The sequence below is a fragment of the Perca fluviatilis genome, chromosome 5, assembly GCF_010015445.1.
Source record: "Perca fluviatilis chromosome 5, GENO_Pfluv_1.0, whole genome shotgun sequence".
NCBI lineage: Eukaryota > Metazoa > Chordata > Actinopteri > Perciformes > Percidae > Perca > Perca fluviatilis.
In genome coordinates, this window is record NC_053116.1 from 41,047,580 (window position 1) to 41,072,796 (window position 25,217).

The 25,217-nt window shown below is 44.5% G+C and overlaps 1 protein-coding gene and 1 long non-coding RNA gene across 2 annotated transcripts; one reads left to right on the forward strand and one right to left on the reverse strand.

Moving 5' to 3' along the window:
* Positions 1 to 6,525: 6,525 nt before the first annotated feature.
* Positions 6,526 to 7,306, reverse strand: LOC120559792. Its single transcript, XR_005639363.1, has 2 exons — positions 7,228 to 7,306; positions 6,526 to 7,006 (listed from the first exon to the last, which is right to left on the reverse strand). It is a non-coding gene; the product is annotated as an uncharacterized LOC120559792 (long non-coding RNA).
* Positions 7,307 to 8,571: 1,265 nt separating this feature from the next.
* Positions 8,572 to 23,313, forward strand: gpr37l1b (G protein-coupled receptor 37 like 1b). The gene is made up of 4 exons (XM_039799345.1): positions 8,572 to 9,890; positions 17,183 to 17,491; positions 21,335 to 21,694; positions 22,828 to 23,313. The coding sequence occupies exons 1-4, from the start codon at positions 9,204 to 9,206 to the stop codon at positions 22,999 to 23,001; spliced, it is 1,530 nt and encodes a 509-aa protein (XP_039655279.1). The 5' UTR covers positions 8,572 to 9,203; the 3' UTR covers positions 23,002 to 23,313.
* Positions 23,314 to 25,217: the final 1,904 nt, after the last annotated feature.

The following is a 25,217-nucleotide window of genomic DNA, read 5'->3' on the forward strand; positions in this document are numbered from 1 at the left end:
AATCTCATACTCCTCAAATCACAAACCAAAACAGACTGATAAATAAAGAAACAAAAGGGTGCTACCTGTCACCACATCTCAACATTTGCACTACACACACATTGGCGCTGCAATGACACTAAACGCAGACCCCAATATAGGTTCAATATTCCCCACAAATCTCTGGTTTGCCATCTCACAAATAAGTCTATTTGGAGGCTTAACGCTCCTCCCAAATCTTGTAAAAACTGAAGGGGCTTGTGCGGTCTGAGGATATGTGCAAACAACCTCCTCTAGCTCAACCTCAACTGCAGTGAGAGGATCACCTATGACTACAGGTTCATTGACAAGCAAGTGAGCTGTGTCGTGCACCGGGTCTGATGATGAATCAGTGTGTGCATGAGTGATGTGGACATGTTCAGAATCATCAGGAACACTGTCTGGTGACTCATCCAATTGGTCCCCTTCCATGACATCCACCATTAAGGCATCGTCGAGGCAATCTCCTCCAGGAACATTCTCTGCTTCCACTTGGGCTGGCGACTGCATGAGCCAGTTCATGGCGTACTCGAGTATCCTCCCTCATTATCCATGACGGAGCTCGGAGCACCCTGTGCGAGCTCTGAGCACTCCTGTGTGACGCATCAGACCGTGACTCTCCAGAGGCTGCTTGGTTTCCATCCTGCTCAGGAAAAGCCAGAAAGTCAACAGGGAGCAGCATGTTCCTGTGCACAACCTTCTCTTTTCCTGTGATGCTATCTCGGATCCTGTACACGTTGATTCCGGATCTCACAGACACCACATCAAAGGGGTTGAATCCCCCCACCACGGTCTGCAACCTTCTTCTTGCCTTTCTCACCTCGATTGGCCAGCAGCACCCTGTCACCCACAGTCAACGGCGACCTCTGACCCTGCGATTGTAGATCTCTCGTGGACGGTCTTGTTCCGCCAAGGGCATGCTGCTGAGCAATCGCGCAGCCTCAGAGAGATCTCTCCTCAGGTGGTGTACAAACTCATGGTGGCTGACGACGTCAGCATCCTCCAGGACATGATGGAACATGACATCGACAGGCAAGCGGGATCCGCCCAAACATCAAGTAAAACGGCGCGCAAGCCTGTGGTCTCGCGCACCGCAGTTATAGCAGAAGGTCAACATCTGGAGCATCTGCGGCCACTTGGACTTGCACTTTGGGGGAAGAGTCCGTATCATGCCCCCAAGGGTTCTGTTAAATCTTTCTGTGATGCCGTGCGGCCATGGGATGATATGGTGTTGTATGGGACTTATGCACACCCGCCATCTCAAGTAGATCTTTGATGAGCCTGCTCTCAAAGTTGGCCCCCTGATCAGAATGGATCCTTTTGGGGAACCCGTAGATGCAGAAAAACTTGTCCCATAAGCAGCGGGCAACTTGTTTCGCAGATTGGTTTCTACAGGGAAAGGCGAGAGCCAGCTTGGAGAAATGGTCCGTAACAACAAGGACATCAGTAGTCTTCTTATCACTTGACTCCGCTGTCCAAAAATCAATGCATACTAGCTCCATAGGAGCTGAAGTGCGAATGATCTCAAGAGGGGCTCGAGCAGCTGGTTCAGGAGTCTTCCCTAAGATGCACCTCCGGCAGTGCTTCACATGCCTCACAATATCCTTCTCCATGCCTGTCCAGAAGAATCGTGCACTGGCCAGAGAGAGAGTCCTCGAACGGCCCTGGTGACCAGCTGCATCGTGAACACTGTGCAGGACTTGTTGTTTCAGAGACTCTGGTATGACAAACTGAAAGATCTTTCTGTTCATGCGACGGTCACTCTTCACTCTGTAGAGAACTCCATTGCGCACCTTCAGCTTCTCCCAGTGCCTCAACAGCCTGAGTACACAGCCCGACTCTGTCGCCCGTTCATGTGCGTTCGGCCTTCTATGCCGCTCAACATAGAAGAGAACTCTGCTCACTGCAGCATCCTGCTGCTGTAGATTGGTCAACTGACTGTGCGGGAGGACAATGGATGGGTCTTCCTCAGGCAGTTGCAGCGACTTAGGGCTCGCGCCAGACATTTGAGAGACACCACCAGCGCGATGGACATCCAAGACTGCCGACACTTCCTCAGCGCAGATGGCACCTCTAGATGGCGGACAGAAATCTTGTTCTGGACCAAGGTCTCCATCAGCATGGCTTTCAGCGGTTTGGACAGCTTGACAGTTGGTGGTCAGTCGGAAGGCATCCTGTACTGTCCCAGTAACAACTCCATTGACCTCATCCAACAAAGACAGATAAGGTTCTTTCACCAGGCGGTGGCTTACGCTGGACCGGACAAAAGGCTCGCGGCTCAGGGCATCAGCGACGGTGTTCTTCGGCCCTGGGACATACTTTAGGTCAAAGTCATATGCTGCAAGCTTCGCCACCCACCTTTGTTCGCATGCATCCAGCCTGGGCTTTGTTAGAATGTAGGTTAAGGGGTTGTTGTCAGACCATGCAGTGAAATGCCTTCCTTTGAGCCAGTGGGAGAACTTGTCACAAATGGCCCACTTCAAAGCGAGAAATTCTAGCCTGTGAGCCGGGTAGTTCAACTGAGCCCGTGACAGTGTTTTGCTGGCGAAGGCGACTGGTCTCGCGATTTTCTCACCAGGCTGAAGCTGGGAAAGAACAGCTCCAATCCCATCAAAAGAAGCGTCAACAGCAAGAATGAAGGGCTTCCCGAAGTCAGGATGGGCCAAGGTCACACTGTGCGATAGATCGTGCTTCAAAGTGTCAAAAGCACCCTGACACTCCGTTGTCCAATCCTCTGCCGACAGCTTCACATGACCAGAGAGCTTATTTCTGGGCTTCCTCCCTCGTTGGGCTTTCACCCCAGTCCTTTGTTCTGAGAGGAGTTTGAAAAGGGGCCTGGCTTTAGTGGAGCAATCTTCGATGAAATGCTGATAGTACAGCACCATCCCCAAGAAGGACCGAATCTTCTTCTGCGAAGGAGTGACACCGTCACTGTCCATCAGGTCAGACACTTGCACCTGGCTAATGGCTTCAACCTTGCCAGGATCCGTCTGCACTCCTGACTCTGAAATGACATGGCCGAGGAACTTTACAGATCTCCGCAGAAAGTGACACTTTTTCGGTGCCAACTTGAGGTTATGGTTCTTCAAGCGAGAGAACACCATCTCCAGACGTTCAAGTGCTATCTGCTCAGTTGGGCCAAAGACCATGAGATCGTCCAAGTAACACAAGAGGCTGGTGAAATTCTCATCTCCGAAGATGGAGAGCATCATCCGCATGAATGTAGCTGGACTGTTAGACAGACCTTGAGGCATCCGGTTGTACTCATGCAGGCCAAAAGGGGAAGAAGCGCAGTGTACCGTTTGTGGTCTTCGTGCAGAGGCACATTGTAAAAATCCAGAGGTAAGATCCATGGTGGAGAAGAAGACATTTCCCGAGTGCAGCGGAGCATCAGCCTGATGAGGCAGAGGGTGTCGTTCTTTCACTGTCCTCGCATTGAGCCACCTGAAGTCTGTGCAGATGCGCAGGTCCCCATTCTTCTTCAGACGAGAACCAGTGGTGATGCGTACTGTGTAGGATTTACGGAATGATGCCTTTTTCTTCCATGTCATTGAGAGCTGTTCTTAGCTTCTCATAGTGGCTTGGCGGCACTCTGCGGTAAGGCAGGCGGAATGGCCTCTCATCCACCAGATGTATCTTGTGCACAAAGTCAGCACGCCTCTCCACAGTCCATCTTGTCCCGTGAGAAAATTGACTCATGTCTCTCAATGATCTGTGAAAGTTTGTCTATCCACACGTCAGAGACAGCACACGATCCAAGTCCAGATCTTGTAGGCCAAGCTCGTCTAATGCCCTTCTGACATCCTCCCTGGTCCTGTCGTCGCTTGGCATCAGCCACGGATTGAGAGTGGACTTGGATGTGGCCAGGCTGAGACATATCCTCCACGGCGATGCAGGGAAACACATCTGCCAGCTTAGTGTTCCTCCTCAGCACTATGGGCTCACTGGAAGGGTTGATGACCTTCATGGGCAGCCATCGACGCCCACATCGGTGTAACGAAGTCTACCAACCAGTACTTTCCTGGATCCGCATCTTGATTGAGTTGGTTCGACTATCACTGCACTGCCAACTGACACTGGTGCTGAAGGCAGGAGCCTACCCCACACAAGATGTTTGCACGTTCGGCTGTAGCGTCACACAACCGTTGTAACTTCAGTGTGCCAACCTTGTCAGGCACTGTTTGGCCTCTCCATCTCTCTGTGTTGGAAAGAAGAGAGAAGAAGTGCGACAGTCTTCATCAGAAACACTGCTGGGCTCTGACATGAGTCGCCAATAGCTGTCAGTCTTCCTCATCAGTTGAAGAATCTTCTTGATGGCGTTGTGCCCAGGATAACATCGTCAGTCTGACCAGGCACCACAAACATAGGAACAACCATCTTGCAATCATACACCATCACTTCCACATCACATACTGCTGAAGGTGTGACCTGGTGACCACCACATCCAATAATGACGACATCGTCTGCAGAGTAAGGTCTCATGTCTGGATTATGCTGCAAGAGGCGCATTACAGCTGCATCACTTAACGTGCATCCTGTCGAGCCACTGTCAATCATCGCCTTCAGAGCAACATTTCCTGCGGTGACAGTGGTATAGAACAAACTGTCTGACTTCTGGATTCTTTGTGTGTCTTGAAATATAACAGTTTTGCCTGGGGCTGCTGTGGAACTGAATGACTCAAACACTGACTCAAAATCATCCATATCACAACTAGGAGGTACACTAATAGGATCTGCATCGTCCTCCCCTGGATGCAGACCCACTAGTTTCCCAACTGTGCAGATGTGGCGGACATTGTCTGTACAGGGCAGCTGCGTCTGGAGTGATCAGGTGAATAGCACTGAAAGCAGAGTTTCTTGTCACGGCAATGAGTGAGAGCAGAGTGGGCAGCATCACCGCAGACAGCACATGGCAAGTTATTCAGACCCTCAATCCTGGGGGGTTTCGACCTAGGCTGTCTGGAGGTGCTGGCCCTATACGGAGCAGATCTCTCCAGTAGAACTTTCTCCAGCATGGTGATGACACGTTCAAGAGCAGCAAGGTCTGTTGTCTTGGCTGTGTGAGAGTCTGAAGCGTCAGGTGGAGGCACTGCAGTGTGAAGCATTTCGACTTTGTTTACGTACACATTCTCGCTGGGCTTCCTACTCACAGCAGCAGTAGCAGGACTCTTCGAACCCATCTCTGAGTGGTACGCATCCAGCACGTCCTGGACCTCCACCGCAGACCACTTGTCAATCGTCTTTGACCTGAATGTTATGGCGAGCTCTTTGGAGGGACAGTTCTTGATAAACATACGCGTCACTTCTAGGCTCGGGCAGTCCAGTTCCTTGCCTTGCTCTTTGAGGCGATCAGCAGCAACGTCCGCAGCCTGATTGAGCCTCAGCCAGTAATCGTACGCATCCTCATCACTCCCCGCAGTGTAGTGTAAAAGTCTGCTAGGGGAGAGGTGAACAGGGGACAGCAGCAAAATGTTTACGGAGAAGACCATAGATGGCGTCTGGGTTCCGGTCACATCAATGCCACTGTTCCTCATTCGAACTTAACAACATCTTTAGCCCTACCCCTGAGGTGGATGAGTATTTCCTCCGCCTGTTGCTCAGTTCTGACATCCATCCTCTTCACGTAGTTCTTCATCAGGTCCTCCCACTCATGCACATCTACAGTGTCCGTGCCATCCCCTTTGAAGGTTGGAGGCTCATTCACCTTCCTGTGAGGCACTAGCTGTACTCGTGACAGGTCCAGACTCTGTGTGGATGTGTTAGTGGGCGTGTCATGTTGAACTGAAGTGCTTGGTGTGGGCGCACACTATGTGTTGGGCTGAGGCGTGCAACTATACTATCTGCTAGCTGCTGACCAACATGTCTAATTATCTCACTCATCTGACTGACTACATCAGGTGACTGCAAGATAGGTTGTGGTGTGGGTGTGACATCAGCCTGCGTGCTTGGTGCAAGTTCAATGTGGCGGCACTGAAGAGGAACCCCTTCCCCACTAACTGAAGGGGCCTCTGCTGTATCTGGCCTATTCCCTACCACATGAACGTCACCCCCTTGAATAGGACTGTCAAAGTGCAACACCATAGGGGTCCCCCTACCTCTACCCATACCTCCAGTAAAAGGCGTACTGAAACTCCCTGGAATGTAGCTCATTGTGAAATGTCACTCAACAAAACAGCATGAAATAATCAAAACAGAAAAGTACATCAAAAACAAAACAACTCAATAAGATCAATGTCACTTAAACTAAGTGTACTAGTTATGCAAGGCTAACACTCTGTCCACCTGGTAGTACAATGCAGAAGCCGTCCAGTAAGATGGTCCCGGGCCGGGGTGAAGAGCTAACTCCAAATCGACGGGTCACGGCACCAATGTGACGGGTCACAACTGTATGTGATGAAATGCAGCTCCACACTACTGTTGCTCCTACACATCACAGGCAGCCAGGTGGATTACAGGGGTCTTTATTGTCTCTTCCTTATTGCTCACTGCGCTTCCCGCATCACTCTGTGTGATCTCATCACAAAAATAATAATAATAATAACAAAAGAAATTATACTAACTGGATGTGATCGTATAGTGGATATTACCTAATGTATTATAATACAGTACAATGCTTAGGCTACAATGTATTCACATTTGCACAATCAAATATACCTCCATATGTACTGACATTATATTGGTGAAAACACCACACAGTAATCCATTTTATAATATAAGAAAAAGGCAGAAAACCCATTCGCCGTTTAACATGAGGTGAGCATAAACACAGCACAGGTATACGTCATACACACCTAATCAACAGGCTGCTTCACTAACTATGAGCTAGCCAAACTAGCGTGAGCTACTTAACAGTTAGAAAGAGCTGCTCATGCGGACGAACAATAATTGCAATGAAACATATTGAAAACTAACACAGAAATGCATAGGATATTACCTGTAACACAGTACAGCAGTGGTATGTCAATCGCATTGGTCTCAGGATAACAGTCTAACCAAAACACGGAACAGATGCAAATGATTATACTGACAATGTACGTTTCAGTAAGTCTCTAAAATATCATTTTAAAGACTAGATAGCTTATAGTCTGGGCTCCAAGACAGTTAGCTAACGTCAATATATGTACATTACATGGCAAAATACAAAGCATGAACATTTGAAATCTCACAAAATTATTAATTATCCCGGACGTGCGGGAGAACGTGACCTACCACTGCGCTTCCCGCATCACTCTGTGTAGTTCCGTAAACACAATGTCATAACTACCACCGTGCCAATAGGTGGCAGTGTTGCCCCCTTTTGCCATAATTAAACCAAGTATATTCTACTCCGTTACATATGTGTATATTTGTATATGTGTATATGTGTATATGTGTATATTTGTATATGTGTATATGTGTATATTTGTATATGTGTATATGTGTATATGTGTATATGTGTATATTTGTATATGTGTATATGTGTATATTTGTATATGTGTATATGTGTTTATTTGTTAACGTATGTATTGTTTATTTCATATTGTTTGTTTATGTATGCACCTGTGACCAAGGCCCATTCCCCGTGAGTGTAACTTACTGTGGCGATAACCCTTTCTCTGATTCTGATAGGTTGTTTGATACTGAAGCTTAAAGTCTCCTTTAGTCTCAGTGAGACGTAAAGGGGCTTCCTACTCACTCCAATATATAATGATTATTCTACTTTTGATATTGTGTAGCCTGTTGTACTTGAATATATAGAATAGATATAGAATTTGCACAGACACTCTCTCTCACTATGATAACATTGCACCTTTCTGCATTTTTTTTAAACATGCTACAACCAAACTTTACTGTACATATTGGTATCTTTCTTTGTATTTTTTTGTAGTATGTATGTATATATGCATGGTTGTCATATGTCTGTGTGCCTATGTGTTTGTATGATGTGTATAAGCTATTGGACACCTTAATTTCCTTTTGGATAAATAAAGTATCTCTATCTATCTCTATCTATTCCCCTCGAATGCAATATTTGATGCTCTGGGCTCCCTTTGGTGTCATTTTTCAACATGCAGGGTGAAACCTCTTAGTTAGGGTTAGGGTGAGATGGGGGAGTGGGGTTACAGAATGGATGTCTCATTGACAAGCAGGACGAAAACCGAACATGAGTCCTGGTCTCCTGGTTTCATCAGTATTCTAACTCAGCTCTGGTTCTCAGTGAAACCACCAGGGGGCAGCAGAACAGAGAGAGTGCTCAAATGTGTATGAGTTTCAAGTGTTTGTGTGTGTGTGTGTGTGCGCGTGCGTGCATGCGTGCGTGTGTGTGTATGTGTGAGAAACAGAGAAAGAGAGAGAGAGACAGAGAGAGAAAGAGCAAAAGAAAGTATGCCTGATTGTGCAGACAAATGTGTGCATTTGCATGTGTGCCAACATTGTTTAAATGCATCTGTGTGTGAGTGTGTGAGTGTTTCTGTGTGAGTGAGTGTGTGTGTGTGCATGTGTGTGTGTGTGTGTGTGTGTGTGTGTGTGTGTGTGTGTGTGTGTGTGTGTGTGTCCTGACAAAGGCTCCATCCAGCCGTGTTGCAGAGGGCTGCCTGTTCCCAGAGACCCTCAGAGCTCCAGGACTCCCAGTCTCTCTGCAACCTGCAGCCCAGAAACAGCAGCCCGGACACGGACGCACACACTCGCCTGCTCCCCTCCTCCTCTGGAGCTCCAACGCCTCACATGTTTGGATTACTAACGGACAGAAGAAACAGTTTTAAAGTGGGAAAATTGGGAGTATTGGGAGTTTAATAAAGACGCAAGAAGAGAAGAAAACACCTTCAGCCATCCGGACTACAAACCGATTAAACATCTAGTAGAAACTTTCTGTAACTTTGGTAAATGTCTCGTAAACGGTTGCCAACTTCGGCGTAATTAAACCAAAACCTTTTCCCGGAATTGTCGACTTCTCGGCAGGACTTCACAGAGGAACCGAGAGATAGATCTGCAACCTGCTGATCGGTAGGTTTCGGAGACTTTGCCGACATCGGATCGGTTGATCCTTCCTGAATATTTAGGGACTTCTTTTGTTGGAAACATTGCTGGATTCTTGTGAAGCTCACCACACTTTCACACTGTTGTTCCTGAACGGTTTTGGTTTGAATATTTAGAAATTAAGAAAAAGGAAAATCTGAATCTTCTGAATTTAATCTTTCACGTCTAGAATGGGCATCATGTCGGCGTGTGTCGCCGTGTGTTTCTGTCTGTGTCTGCTGCTCTTCACGGACGCCAAAAGTGTCGGGAAACACGCCACGGACGAACCGTCCTCGCTGGTCCAAAAACAGAAACCCGCTTGGATCCCGAAGCACCTCGGCGCCCCTGAGATGCTAGATCTGGACGCGGAGTTGACGCGGCAACGCCCACGCCGCGGCGCCGAAGACGAGGAGCAACAGTCCACCTTCAGCCAGTCCTTCGAGAACGACTCCGTGACCACGCCGCGGGCCACTGAGTTCGCCAACGGCACAAAAGTGGGCGCGGCCGACAACGGCGATCACAATCGGGACGGTGACGGCGATGTTGGAGGAAACGCGTCCAGCGCCGGAAACGACCACGTTGGCGCTCCGGGACTCTTCAACCCGTTCTATCCGCTGGAGGAGAGCTCGTACGCGGCCTACGCCGTGCTGTTCCTGGGCGGGTTAGTGCTCGCCGTGGGCGTGGTCGGGAACATGGCGCTCATGTGCATCGTCTGGAACAACTACTACATGCGCTCGGCGTGGAACTACCTGCTGGCCAGCATGGCCTTCTGGGACTTCCTGGTGCTGGTGCTCTGCCTGCCCGTGGTCATCCTCAACCAGCTCTCCCATAGGAGGATCCTCGGTGACATCACTTGCCGCATGGTGCCGTATATGGAGGTGGGTGGAGCCACAGAAACTGCGGAAAAATAAGTGACGAAATGTCGGGAAAAAAAGTGAAAAAGTCGCTTTGACATTTGTCGTTTGTTTTCTGGCTTTTTGTCTATAGTCAACATTTCTAACAATGTATCGACCAATAGAATATTTATTTAGAATTAGAAAACGTTACGTAATGTCCAGCAGGTTTTGCCGTTGGGTCTAGAGTTGTGTTAGCCTGGTGAGACCGTCCTGATCTGGCGAGCTCCAGTTTTCCACTCGCAGGTCAGTCTGGCATCTTGAGATAGAGAAAATTTGGAGCCGTTCACCAAACCACCGACCAATCAGCGTTGGTTTTGACGCGTGTTTAGGTGTGATGCAACGAGCAGCGACTATCACCAACATAGGTGGTGATAGACAGATGGTTTATCCAATCAGCTAACCAGTATTTTCAGACAGAGGTAGCCCTAATTCTGTTAGCCGCTCGCTAATGCTTTTTCTCTTGGATCCTTCTTTTGGAATATGGACATATTGAAATGAAATGAAATGGGGCCTTTTATTCCTAAACTCTCGTTACACAAACGGCAAATCTCCTTTACCGACATGTTGCTAGCTTGCTGAGCTAACGAGCTATGCTTTGCCTGCAGCAGCAGCAGGGGTAGCCTGGCTTGTGGTTGTATTTTCATACGCTTCGTTGATCTGATTGGTTGATTTGGCCCGTCTATCACCAACTATAGGTGGTGATAGACAGATGGTTTATCCAATCAGCTAACCAGGATTTTCGCCCCTTCCTCAAGCACGGGGGCCCTGGAACATGTTAACCCAGGCTTGGAGCCACTTACTGGGGCTTGAGAGGGAGCATGGGGGCCCTGGAGCATGTTAACCCAGGCTTGGAGCCACTAACTGGGGATTGGGAGGGAGCATGGGGGCCCTGGAGCATGTTAACCCAGGCTTGGAGCCACTTACTGGAGCTTGGGAGGGAGCAAGGGAGCCCTGGAGCATGTTAAGCCAGGCTTGGAGCCACTTACTGGAGCTTGGGGGGGAGCAAGGGGGCCCTGGAGCATGTTAACCCAGGCTTGGAGCCACTAACTGGGGATTGGGAGGGAGCAAGGGGGCCCTTTTAAATTTGCCAACACAACTAACACTGCACAGTTTACTTCTAAACTAACTCCAGTTAACTTATCGGGAACTTTTACATCTGTGTTGAGATCCAAGCGACTGGCTGAGCGATCGCTGAAGCTGAGGCTCAGTTGCCGTGGTGATCTGTTGCTATGTCTGCTGGAACGTCCTGCTGCTGCTTTCACAGTCGGACAGGAACAAATTTGGGGGTGAAAGTGTGTTTGTATGATTTGTAAAACCCGTGTCTGTGGTGGCAGAGAAGAGACCGGGGGGGGGGGGGGGGGGGGGGAGGCCTCCAACGCTACGTTTTAGTCCTTAAAGCTCCAGTGTGTAGCGTGTTTAGTTGTTCAGTATCAAAATCTGTGTTTGCCGTTCACAAACTTCTCCCAAACTCCTTTTTCATGAATATTTACCTCCACCATCAACTCCAAGTATTCCTATTGGCTTGAAAAGTGTGTGTGAGTGTGTGTGTGTGTGTGTGTGTGTGTGTGTGCATGTGTGTGTGTGTCTGTGTGTGTGTGCGTGTGTGTGTGTCTGTGTGTGTGTGTCTGTGTGTGTGTGTGTGTGTGTGTGTGTATTGTTTGGAGCAATAACTCCACCTCCTCGTCTGTCCAGACTAAATGGTCAGCTGTTGTAGTTCTCTTGGTGCTACTAGAGAGAGGAAGTAGAAGGAAGGATCTACAGGCGCGTTGACTTGGTGGTGTTGTGTGGCAGTGCTTCACATTACCACCTAGCCGTCTGGTGTGCATACATCACATTTCACACACTTTTGCGTCATCATATGCACGTAGATTTCCCTCCCCAAAACGCTTGTCTAAACGCGGAATAAAAAGTGAGAATGCAACGGTACTTTTGAGTTTTCTCTTCAGATGGTTTCTGTCTAAACACAGCCTCATTATAACTCTTACTTAGTGCAGACACAAACCTTGAGTGAGTGTTGAGCAACCAGCTGACTGTGTGTCACGGCATAATGAAACGGCAAAAACAAAGTACAAACTGCTTTAAATTCACTTAAAAAGAATGCGAGATAATCAACGGACAAACAAATCGTAAAATCAAGTCTAAAACTTAAAGTAAGACAATGTGTCTTAAACCCAGTGGTGTAGTCTATGTGATACGCAGGTATAGGCAGTATAGCCACTAAGAAAGCTCCAGGATTTCCATATACCATCTTAAAAATGCCCAATGACACCAACAACTTACTTTGCATTGTAATTTTTTATTGTGTGTTTTTATTCTTCACGTAAGTTATATAAAGGGATTTCCACCGTAAATTGGTGCATAAAAGTGTGTCAGAATACAGGAAATGAAGTCATTGCTGCTCAAAACTTCCCTGGGGGAGGACACCCAGACCCCCCCCACTATGAAATGCCCCCCCCAAAAAGGCCCATTCTGGCCCATATATACAGTACAGGCTCATACATATACTTTACAGTATACCCACTACAATACAATTGACCAGTGGTTCCCAACCTTTTTTCCTTGGCGCCCCCGCTACTCATGTCTAAGAAAAGCTGAGCCCCCCTTCCCCCGAAACCGAAGTTGATGTAACTCTCGAGATAGAGCCTTACTTTCTTTTTTGATACAGAGGAGTTATCAGCACTGTTACGTTTCTCCGACATGTTTCATTCATAAACTAGTGATGCCGTGGCGGCAGGAAAGACGAGGCTACAACAAAATATATAGTTTTCATACAGACTTTTGTATACATTATATATTCTAGTGTATTGTCATAATTTGTTTAACATGTGCAAAATTTTTTTTTACCTCAAACCAGATAAAGACTTGCGCCCCCCCTGTGATCTTTGCCGCCCCCCCCTGGGGGTGCCCAGACCCCAGGTTGGGAACCACTGCATTAGACTACACCACTGCTTACATCAGATACTTCCCTGAGTGTAGTGTGTACTTTGTGTGTACATTTCGATAGAGTCACCAAAACATTTGTATCAAAGTATTTTTACTCAAAGTTTTCCTTGGCTCCACAATATTATTCAATAACGTTATGTGGAGGAGAATGTATGAAACTGTTACAGAATCTAAACTAGTTTTAATTGTGCAAACTGCAAAGTAGTAAAATAAACTTAAATCTAATGAATACACATACCAACAACTTTAACTTTCATTTTCACAACATAAAAGTTAACAGGGGTCCCGTTACTCTGCCTGCAGCGCTGTTACGAAACTCCCATCATATGAGAAATAAATACCGGTACACGTCCAGCAATACATGTATATATAATACATTTGTATAGTTAGGGTCTCGCCATTGTAGAAATATTTTATTAGCAAAAAGTGGGTAAGTGCTTGTTGCAAAAGAGCTGTTAGTTATTGAGGAAGTGGTTAAAAGTAGAAAGTTAAGCTTAAGTCATACAAATAGTTTTGGCTTTTATGGTATAGAGGGGCATTGTTTGAAGGTTGTGAGAACAGATGAGGAAGTTGCACCACACAGAGACCCCGACCTTGGTGTGTGTGTGTGTGTGTGTGTGTGTGTGTGTGTGTGTGTGTGTGTGTGTAAGATAACAGTTTCTGTCTAAAAAACAAGAAGACACCCCCCTGTGAGGATAGGATAAAAGCTTGAGGGAGAGAACAGATCAGGGCTCATAATTCGGAGGACAACTCGCTGGACCAGCTCTGACTTGATGTCTGTTGCTAGGGAAACTTAGTCTCTGTCTGTGAACCCACAGCTGTGTTGTATCTCTTATGCTGGACTCAGTAATCTTTGCTTAACTGAACTCTTCGTCTCTGATTGATCCTTGTGTTCTGGTAAACTTCAGTCTGATGTAAGAAGGTGCAGGAATTAATAAATCTGAGTCAGATTTGACAGGCCTTAGAGCCTCATTCTAGACATAATTCCCCCTACACCGTTTCAAACACAACCGCTGCAGTTTTCCTCGCCACCATTTCCACAAGTTTGAAAACACGTTTGTGTTCCCGAAGCAAACTTGGCGGCCGTTGAGGGCGAGTAGTGTCCAGCGTTCCACGTTAAACGTTTGCACCGTTTGGGGGGTGGGGGGTCAGGCCATGCTCCGATTACAGCAGAGATATGCTATAATTTTTCAAACAGTTAGTTGCAACACACACAAATTGTTTCCGACGTTTTGTCTGTTTGTCTCTTTTGTCTTTTTCACTCCTTAAAGAGAGGCAGAAACTGTGTGATGTTTCTATTTTTAAGTTACATAATGTAGGGTTGCTGCATGTTGTTTTAAAACCCTAAAAGATTCGGGGCTTCGAGAAAACATTCGGCGCTGGAGCTCCAGAAGATGTACCCATCAAACAAAAAAACTGTTCGTCAGTGTGAACCGATAATGAACTCATAATAGCAAATACAACAGTCCACAATTTAAGACACAGCATGAGTTGCAGCATGTTGGTTTCCCTGATCTCCTCTGGCCGGTCTCTCCCAGCAGAAAAGGCCCGATCAACTTTAGTTTTAAGGTTTGACTGAGGAATGACTGAGAGTTTCTTTTAGGTTCGTATAGTGTCAGAAGTTCAGCTATAGGCTACTAGTCCTGTGAGGAAAGGGCATAAGTGTTAACAGCCAGCCTTTGATACTACAGTTTCTAACCAAAGTCATCTACTTTTGATCAAACCGGACATAAATACGCAAAAGAATCTGCAAAAAATCTGAGAAATGGCAGAAAATGTGCAGAAGATTCTGTGGATTTCTGCGTCTGCAGATTCTGTGTGATACTGCTGATCATCCAGCTTCTGATTTTAAATTTCTAACCAGACACAGCGTCAGCCGATTTTGCCGGGGCTTCAGCCCTGAATGTATTTTGGAAAGTCGACTGACAAATATAAAACCGGACGTCGTTTAGTGTCCACTCTCGCTGTGCACAGCTGGGCAGCTTCAGGTTTATAAAGGACGCGCTCTGCTGTGGAGATGCTGCGGCAGATGTGTTGCGTTTGAGCTCTGTGTATTTCTGCAGTAGTTTCAGGTTTTCCACCTCCAGTGTAGAGCAGCGTTCAGCCTCTTCCCTAAACGTGGTCTCATTCAGAGACCAGAGACCCAGACGGGGCTCTGAGTCTGTCAGGAGGTCTGAGATCTACCGTATCAACAGAGATATCATGTAATGCACAGCAGACAATGGTGCAGGTAGATTATTTTCTGAAATATAGTGACTTTATTCTCGTAATAACCTTTTATTATAACTTTATTTTTCTCAAAATATCACGACTCCTCCAAACCTCAGAGAACACAGATGGGATGAGTTATATTTTGAACGTGCACAAAGTTTTGGATATGAGCAGAAATCTTTCAAACATCTGAAATATTACAGTCCAGAGGTCTATTAATACATTAAAATTATTATTACAATAATGTATAATTGAGGTGAATAATTGCCATATGCACATTTAAGGTTACTTCCCCAATAACAGATGCAAAAGAGGAGGGAGGAGTAAATTATGCTTAAGCCGTGGCTGGGTTAGCTCAGTAGGTAGAGCGTAACCAGACCTGTAGGTGGCGGTGTAACCAGACCTGTAGGTGGCGGTGTAACCAGACCTGTAGGTGGCGGTGTAACGAGACCTGTAGGTGGCGGTGTAACGAGACCTGTAGGTGGAGGTGTAACCAGACCTGTAGGTGGCGGTGTAACGAGACCTGTAGGTGGCGGTGTAACGAGACCTGTAGGTGGAGGTGTAACGAGACCTGTAGGTGGCGCTGTAACGAGACCTGTAGGTGGAGGTGTAAGGAGACCTGTAGGTGGAGGTGTAACGAGACCTGTAGGTGGAGGTGTAACGAGACCTGTAGGTGGCGGTGTAACGAGACCTGTAGGTGGAGGTGTAACGAGACCTGTAGGTGGAGGTGTAACGAGACCTGTAGGTGGAGGTGTAACGAGACCTGTAGGTGGCGCTGTAACGAGACCTGTAGGTGGAGGTGTAACGAGACCTGTAGGTGGCGCTGTAACGAGACCTGTAGGTGGCGGTGTAACGAGACCTGTAGGTGGCGCTGTAACGAGACCTGTAGGTGGCGGTGTAACGAGACCTGTAGGTGGCGGTGTAACCAGACCTGTAGGTGGCGGTGTAACGAGACCTGTAGGTGGCGGTGTAACGAGACCTGTAGGTGGAGGTGTAACGAGACCTGTAGGTGGCGGTGTAACCAGACCTGTGGGTGGCGGTGTAACGAGAAGCTCAAGCCCACGTTAGCCAATCAGAATCCCGGAAATAGCAACAACAGCAACCAATCACTTCCTCTTTCTCTCTCTCGGCTGCCTAAACCTCCGTTTGTCTCAGTTTACGTGCAAACGAAGATTTCCCAAATCTCCACTCTGGCCGGAGGTTTTAGAAAGACTTGTTTTCGGAGGAGAGTTCTCCGTTTGCGTGTAAACGAAGGGCACAAACGAAGGGACATGTCTCCGGTTGTCAAAATAACCACGTACGTGTAAACAGGGTATAAGTGTTTAATGCTCAAAATCTTTGGGGGGTGGACCCCCCCAGACCACCTCCCCCCCCATCATAAGTCACCAAACCAATCTGGAGGAAAAACCTTGGGTTAGGGTTGACAGGCTGGTTATGATTTGGCCAAATGTTGGTGCCATCTAAATAACATCTACAAACTGGCCAGCTGAAATGAGCATACACCGATGAATTTTTTTTTGTGATTGTTGCGGGCAAAAGTCCTTGATTATGTGGCACGTTTTCTTAAAAAATGCGATGGAATATGCGGGATAATTATGCAATTTTATGCGATGAAATTGCGGGAACTTGCAAAAACTGCTGTTTGATGAAAAAGACAAAAAAATTGTGATTGCTAATTTAAAAATATGTCATTCATAATTCCTAAAATAATGAAACTATAATAATGAATGAATCTTAATTCATTCATTATTATAGTATCATTATTTTGGATTCTAAACATTTAACAGTTTAAACAGGTTGTAGTTTAGTGTATCCATCGCTGCCGGCGCTGTATTGTACCTCTTAATGTAGACTTTTGTTTCTACAAAAAATGTTTTGCGCTTGTCAGGGGGTACTTGGCTTAAAAAAGCAATTCAAAGGGGGTACAATATTGAAAAAAGTTTGAGAAACACAGCTCTATGGTACTAACAAGCTGGGCAAGCCGAATGCTGTTTAGCACTGCATTAAGTTTATTTAAATGAGTGCAGGCTAAGCCCCGAAGCTCCTTAAGTCCAAGGTGATGAAAGCGGACCTTTAACCCCTCCCTTTGTTTTAACCACCCCCCCGTGTGCCCCTTGCAGGCCGTGTCTCTGGGCATCACCTCCTTCACGCTGTGCGCTCTGGGCATCGACCGGTTCCTCGCCGCCACGTCGTCGGCCCAGCCCAAGGCGCGGCGCGTGGAGCGCTGCCACGCCGTGCTGCTGAAGATGCTGCTGGTGTGGCTGGCGGCGCTGCTGCTGTCCAGCCCCGAGCTCTTCCTCTGGACGCTCAGCCAGAGCGTCTCGCCCACCAGCGGCCGGCTGTTCGATTCCTGCATCGTCACACCGACATCGCCGCTCTCACTCCTGCTGCCGGACTCCCTGCACTCACTGCTGCTCCGCTACCACCAGGTAGGACACACACACAGATACACACAGAGATACACACACACACACACACACACACACACACACACACACACACACACACACACACACACACACACACACACACACACACACACACACACAGATATACACACACACAGAGATACACACACACACACACACACACACACACACACACACACACACACACACACACACACACACACACACACACACAAGATAACACACACAGATATACACACACACACATAAACATACACACACACACACACACACACACACACACACACACACACACACACACACACATACACCAAAAATAACACAATCACACAATACACACACACAAACACAGATATCACACAGATCACCATCACCTACACACAGTACACAAGGATACACACAAGATACACACAATACCAAACAGTCACCACACACAATACACACACAACACATAAATAAACCCATAACCCAACCCACCAATACCAAACACCAACAACCAAAAAACACCCCAACAAAAAACCAAAAACCAACAACAACACAACAACCAACAAACAATACACACACAGCAAGGGCAATGGAGCCTCCTCCCCAAGAATGGCTCCTTAAAATGATCGAGCCCTTAAACACCCCTTAATAACACAAGTTCCCCATAAGACACGGGCTCCCTATAACAACACACGCCCCCTTAATAAGACATGGCCCCTTAATAAAGACATGGCCCCCTTAACAAGACATCCCCTAAATAACACAGGGCCCCCTTAAAAGACAACCCCACACACTGCCCCTTAATAGACAAGCCCTACCACACGAGCCCTTAATAAGACATGAGCCCCAAACACACCGGCCCCCTTAATAAGACATGAGCTCCCTTAAACAAACATGGCCCCTGAAAATGTGATTGTGAAAGTTTGAAGGGTGTCTAAAATTATTGACAAGTGTCATTTGACCAAGCATTTCAGTTTTGTGTAACGCTAACATCGTGGAATATTATGCAAAAATATCATTCATCAACCATAACCACCCTTCAATAAAGATAACGTACACTATTCTATTCTATAAATACTATATACTAAACTACAACTATATACTATATACCAATATATATACTATACCAACATTTATACACTATATACTTATAACTATATACAATATACCATAATTATATAAATATATTATACTATATACTATATACTATCATAATTATATACTATATATAATTATATATATATACTTATACTATAACTATATACTATACTATACTATATAATTATTATAACTATACTATATACATATACATATACATATACCATATTATATAATTATATACTATATAATTATACTATATACTATATAATTATATACTATAATTATATACAATATACTATAATATATACATTATAATTATATACAATACTATACTATATACTATATAATTATACTATATACTATATAAATACTATATACTATATACTATATACTATACTATAATTATATACAAATAACATAATATATACTATATACTATACATATACTATATAATATACTATATACAATACTATATACATCAACATACATACTATAATTATATACTATATAAAAAATACTAATACTATATACTATACATATACTATATACTATATTAAATATACATATATTATATACTATAAATAATATACATAAACAAACTATTAATACTAAATTATATACTATATATATACTAATACAAATACTATACATTACAATATACATACATATACCAATAAACATATAAAACTATATACTATACTATATCATATACTATATAATTATACTAATACTATACTAATAATTATATACTATATTATACTATATATATATATACTAATAATTATACATATTTATACATACCACTATATACTATATATATAATATATTCATAATTATATACTATACTATATAATTATATACTAATACTATACTATATTAAACATATATATTATATACTATACATACTATATCTATACTATATTATATACTATCTTAAATATATACTATATACTAATATACATATACTATATAATATTATATAATATACTATATACTATATATATATATATACTAATACTATATAACTATATAATTATATAACTATACTATATAATTATATATACCATACTATATAATTATAATTATACCATAAATACATATAATATACATATTATACTATACTATATAATACACTATAATAATAATTATACTATATACTATATAACTATATACTATACTAATACAAACATATAATACTATATACTATATAACTATAATATATACTATATATTATACTATATACTATATATTATACTATATACTATACTATATAATTATAATTATATAACTATATAATTATATATACTGTATACTATATACTATATACTATACTATATACTATATACTATACTATATACTGTATACTATATACTATATACTATATATATATATTATACATACTATTCTGTTATGAGCATCAATGTAGTCGGGCTGCAAATTCAACTCATGTTTAGTACACGCAACTGCAAAGATTCATAGAAAAAATATAAACGTTTGAGGCCATTAATCAGCGCCACAGTCCTTGAAATCCATTCTGCAGTAAGCATCAGATAGCCATGGCAAAAAGAAAACAAGGCAGTTTAATTCATTTCGTTTTACTAAGAAATTGTGTAGCACTGACGTTAATAGCACTAACTAATTCACCTGCTGCGAGCCCTGTTAGTTAGCACACCTCCCACTGGGGCAAACGGAGAAGCTGAAGAAATAATGTCCTCTCTGGCTGAAGATGATCCTAACCCATCTTGTTCCTCTTCCATTAAACTAAACGGACCAGCCAGCAGTGGAGAGCCTGGAAGAGCCCATATACATGGCTGTTTGTTAAGGATGGAGGCTTTGGGTGCATCGCTAAGCCTCTAATTGAACGGAGGAGTTGTGGTATTCTTCGGTAGCCTGAGTAACTTTAACAGTTGTTCATGTGAAGTCTCAAAGACAGCCTGATGCTTTGTTTACAGACTATTTGTGGCTGTTTGCTGTTTGACCGATCTATTCCTGTTGATAAAGTATAACAGGGTCAGTCCTGTCATACACTTGTAGCTGTTATGTATTTTTGTAAGTCATTGTTAGTCGCAAGCGCACAACCCCGCGAAATCTCCGGTACAGTTCAACACTGCCTGTAGGTAATAAATTACGTGTGTATCCTGTGGCAACCAGTCACGTGCGAGGCCGTAAACCAACGTGTTAGAGTATCCCTGGGTAATCAGATTACTGAAAATAGTCGAGTAATCAGATTACTGTGTGTTAGAGTATCCCTGTAATCACTTGTTGTGTAGAGTAACCCTGTGGGTAATCAGATTACTGTGTGTTAGAGTATCCCTGTGGGTAATCAGATTACTGTGTGTGTTAGAGTATCCCTGTGGGTTATCAGATTACTGTGTGTGTTAGAGTATCCCTGTGGGTAATCAGATTACTGTGTGTTAGAGTAACCCTGTATGTTATCAGATTACTGTGTGTTAGATTATCCCTGTGGGTAATCAGATTACTGTGTGTGTTAGAGTATCCCTGTATGTTATCAGATTACTGTGTGTTAGATTATCCCTGTGGGTAATCAGATTACTGTGTGTGTTAGAGTAACCCTGTGGGTAATCAAATTACTGTGTGTGTTAGAGTATCCCTGTGGGTTATCAGATTACTGTGTGTGTAGAGTATCCCTGTGGGTAATCAGATTACTGTGTGTGTTAGAGTATCCCTGTGGGTAATCAGATTACTGTGTGTGTTAGAGTATCCCTGTGGGTAATCAGATTACTGTGTGTGTTCCAGGGCCGTATGTGGTGGTGTTTCGGCTGCTACTTCTGCCTGCCGGTCCTGTTCACCGTGCTCTGCCAGATCGCCACGCGCAACGTCAACAGCGACTCCAGCTCCGCCCAAAAGCAGCGTAACCACGACGACGCCCCCCCCAGCCAGCACCAGGTGGTGGAGCGGCAGCTGAACTGCACGCTGCTGGCGCTGGCCGTGGTCTACGCCGTGTGCGCGCTGCCCGAACACGTGTGCAACATCACGCTGGCCTACACGCACGCCAGCGTCTCCGAGGACACGGCCGCCATGCTGGCGCTGCTGCATCACTTCCTATTGTTCTTCAAGTCCTCGGTGACGCCCGTGCTGCTGCTGTACCTCTGCAAGGTAGGTTGGACGGGTAATAACGGACAACATTATGGGATGCATCCCTACAGAGATAGACCTTTTAGTTAAAGACTAAGATCCTTTTAGTTTAACATGAAACAGCCCCAAAATCACCATCACCAAACTCCACATAATCAGGTATTAGCCACAGACTATCAGACTTGTAGCAGAGCAGTACTCACTATACCATGAATTAATCGACTTTAAGGCAGGAAAAAATAAGACTACCATAGATCTCTTTGCATAATATCGACTTTAAGGTATATAAGAGCTCACCAGACTCCTGCAAATAATCAGGACTTTTATCATGGTAAAACACACTTCATTCAAAGTGGACAGAAACTAAATAAAACATTCAAAAGCCGTCATGGTTCATCTTTCCACTGTTCCAACAATCACCACTCTGGTTTGGTTGAAATTAACCCTTAATTCACCCATTTACATGTGGAGATATGCTGGCTCTATACACGCTAAAAGTCCTGATTATTTACATGGAGTCTGGTGGAGATATGCTGGCTCTATACAGAAATGGTGGAGATATTCTATCATCTAAATAACATGTGGTGGAATATTTCACATACATTTTGGAAAGGGTTACACCTAAAAGAATGTGAATCTGGCTCTATTCACGCTTAAAAGTCCTGATTATTTACATGGAGTCTGGTGGAGATATGCTGGCTCTATTCACGCTTAAAAGTCCTGATTATTTACATGGAGTCTGGTGGAGATATGCTGGCTCTATTCACGCTTAAAAGTCCTGATTATTTACATGGAGTCTGGTGGAGATATGCTGGCTCTATACACGCTTAAAAGTCCTGATTATTTACATGGAGTCTGGTGGAGATATGCTGGCTCTATTCACGCTAAAAGTCCTGATTATTTACATGGAGTCTGGTGGAGATATGCTGGCTCTATTCACGCTAAAAGTCCTGATTATTTACATGGAGTCTGGTGGAGATATGCTGGCTCTATACACGCTAAAAGTCCTGATTATTTACATGTAGTGTGGTGGGTTTGGTGATGGTGGTAATAAATGCTGCTTGAACAAACTACTTATGTGTCCCCGTGACAGAGTTGTTAGCGGTAACGTTCAGAGAGAGACAGACACTGACCTGTGTGTGGTTGGGTTTCAGACTCTGGGCCAGGCCTTCATGGACTGCTGCTGCTGCTGCTGTCAGGAGTGTCAGCCAACCGCGGCTCACGGCTCGCCAGGCTCCGCCCACGTCAAACTGAAGGCCGCCAACGAGACGTCCATCTTCTTCGACAAGGCTAAAGACACGTCGGCCATCTTGGCGATCTCCAGCTAGACCCACCAGTCCCTCTTTAACCATCAATCACTAGTCATCTTCCTCCTCCATCAACACGTCTACACTGTAGCGTTCCTTAACTCCATATATATATATATATATATATATATATATATATCCAGGGCTTTAAATTCTCTGTTTGGATCTCCAGTCAACACAGCTAGTAGATTTCTAGTTACCAGCCAATCAGATTTTCCAACGATAATAAACAAAGGAGCGTGCCACTGAATACAGACACACACATACACACACACACACACACACACACACACACACACACACACACACACACACACACACACACACACACACACACACGGAGCACACACAGACGCACACACATACACACACACACACACACACACACACACACACGGAGAAACACAGACACACACATACACACACACACACACACACACACACACACACGGAGACACACAGACGCACACACACACACACACACACACACACACACACACACACACACACACACACACATACACACACATACACACACACACACACACAGACACACACACACAGTGTGGACTAGTCAGACCTTCCTCTGCAGCTCAAGGGAGGAAGGTCTGGACATGCGAGAATACCCAACTGTTGATATTCAGATATTTCTTAGAGAGCAGAGTAATTCGCTTCATTCAACAGTAGACAAATTGGCTCCTAACTTATTAATTACATAATCCACCAAAGTTAATGTGTGGTACGTGGTTGTGTTGGCGTGTTGGCGCTGGGGCGGGTATGGTTGGCGGCGGGGCGGGTGGGCGGGGGGGCGTAGGGCGGGTGGCGTGTTGTTGGGTGTTAATTTAAAGCCCTGGTTAACTCTTCACTCTCCTCTCTCCATAATTTCTTTCCCAGAACACTTGTGGATCAACGATCATCTTTTCCTTTCCATCTTTTCCATCCTCTCTTCCTCTCCCAGAGTTCCCTTTTGTATGATACCCCTTTATGGACACAATGTCACCCTCCCCTGCAGCTTCCTGTCTGTGCAGGAAGTGATGTTTAATCCATAGTGAGATTAGAGAAGTTGCTGTACTTGCACAATAAGCTGTTGTAAAAGCCGGAGCCTGTTTCAGGACTCTCCAAACGGACTCATCCCTCCAGCTTCCTGCTGTAATAAGGTGTGACAAGAAAACAATGAATGAAGTGTGTTTTACGCTGCTAGAAGTCCTGATTATTTACATGGAGTATGGTGGAGATATGCTGGCTCTATACATGCTAAAAGTCCTGATTATTTACATGGAGTCTGGTGGAAATATGCTGGCTCTACACACGCTAAAAGTCCTGATTATTTACATGGAGTCTGGTGGAGATATGCTGGCTCTATACACGCTAAAAGTCCTGATTATTTACATGAAGTCTGGTGGAGATATGCTGGCCTCTATACACGCTTAAAAGTCCTGATTATTTACATGAGTCTGGTGAAATACTGGCCTATACACGCTAAAAGTCCTGATTATTTACATGGAGTATGGTGGAGATATGCTGGCTCTATACATGCTAAAAGTCCTGATTATTTACATGGAGTCTGGTGGAGATATGCTGGCTCTATACACGCTAAAAGTCCTGATTATTTACATGGAGTCTGGTGGAGTTTGGTGATGGTGATTTTGGGGCTGTTTTATGTTAAACTAAAAGGATCTTACTCTTTAAAGCGCCCATATTATGACTATTATGATATTATTTTCAGGTTCATAATAGTTTTTAAGGTTGTACCAGAATAGGTTTACATGGTTTAATTATCAAAAACCACCATATTTTTGTTGTACTGCACATTGCTGCAGCTCCTCTTTTCATCCTATGTTCAGGTCTCTGTTTTAGCTACAGAGTGAGACATCTCACTGCTGTTACATCTTTGTTGTCAGTCGCACATGTTCAGTAGCTAGGTAAGACTACATGCTCAGTAGCTAGGTAAGGACATCGTATGAGTACATGCCAGTAGCTATAAGATACACATAGATAAACATGTCAGTAGCTGGTAAGGACTACATGCTCAGTAGCTAGGTAAGGACTACATACTCAGTAGCTAGGTAAGGACTACATACTCAGTAGCTAGGTAAGACTACATGTTCAGTAGCTAGGTAAGGACTACTGCTCATAGCTAGGTAAGGACTACATGCTCAGTAGCTAGGTAAGGACTACATACTCAGTAGCTAGGTAAGGACTACATGCTCAGTAGCTAGGTAAGGACTACATGCTCA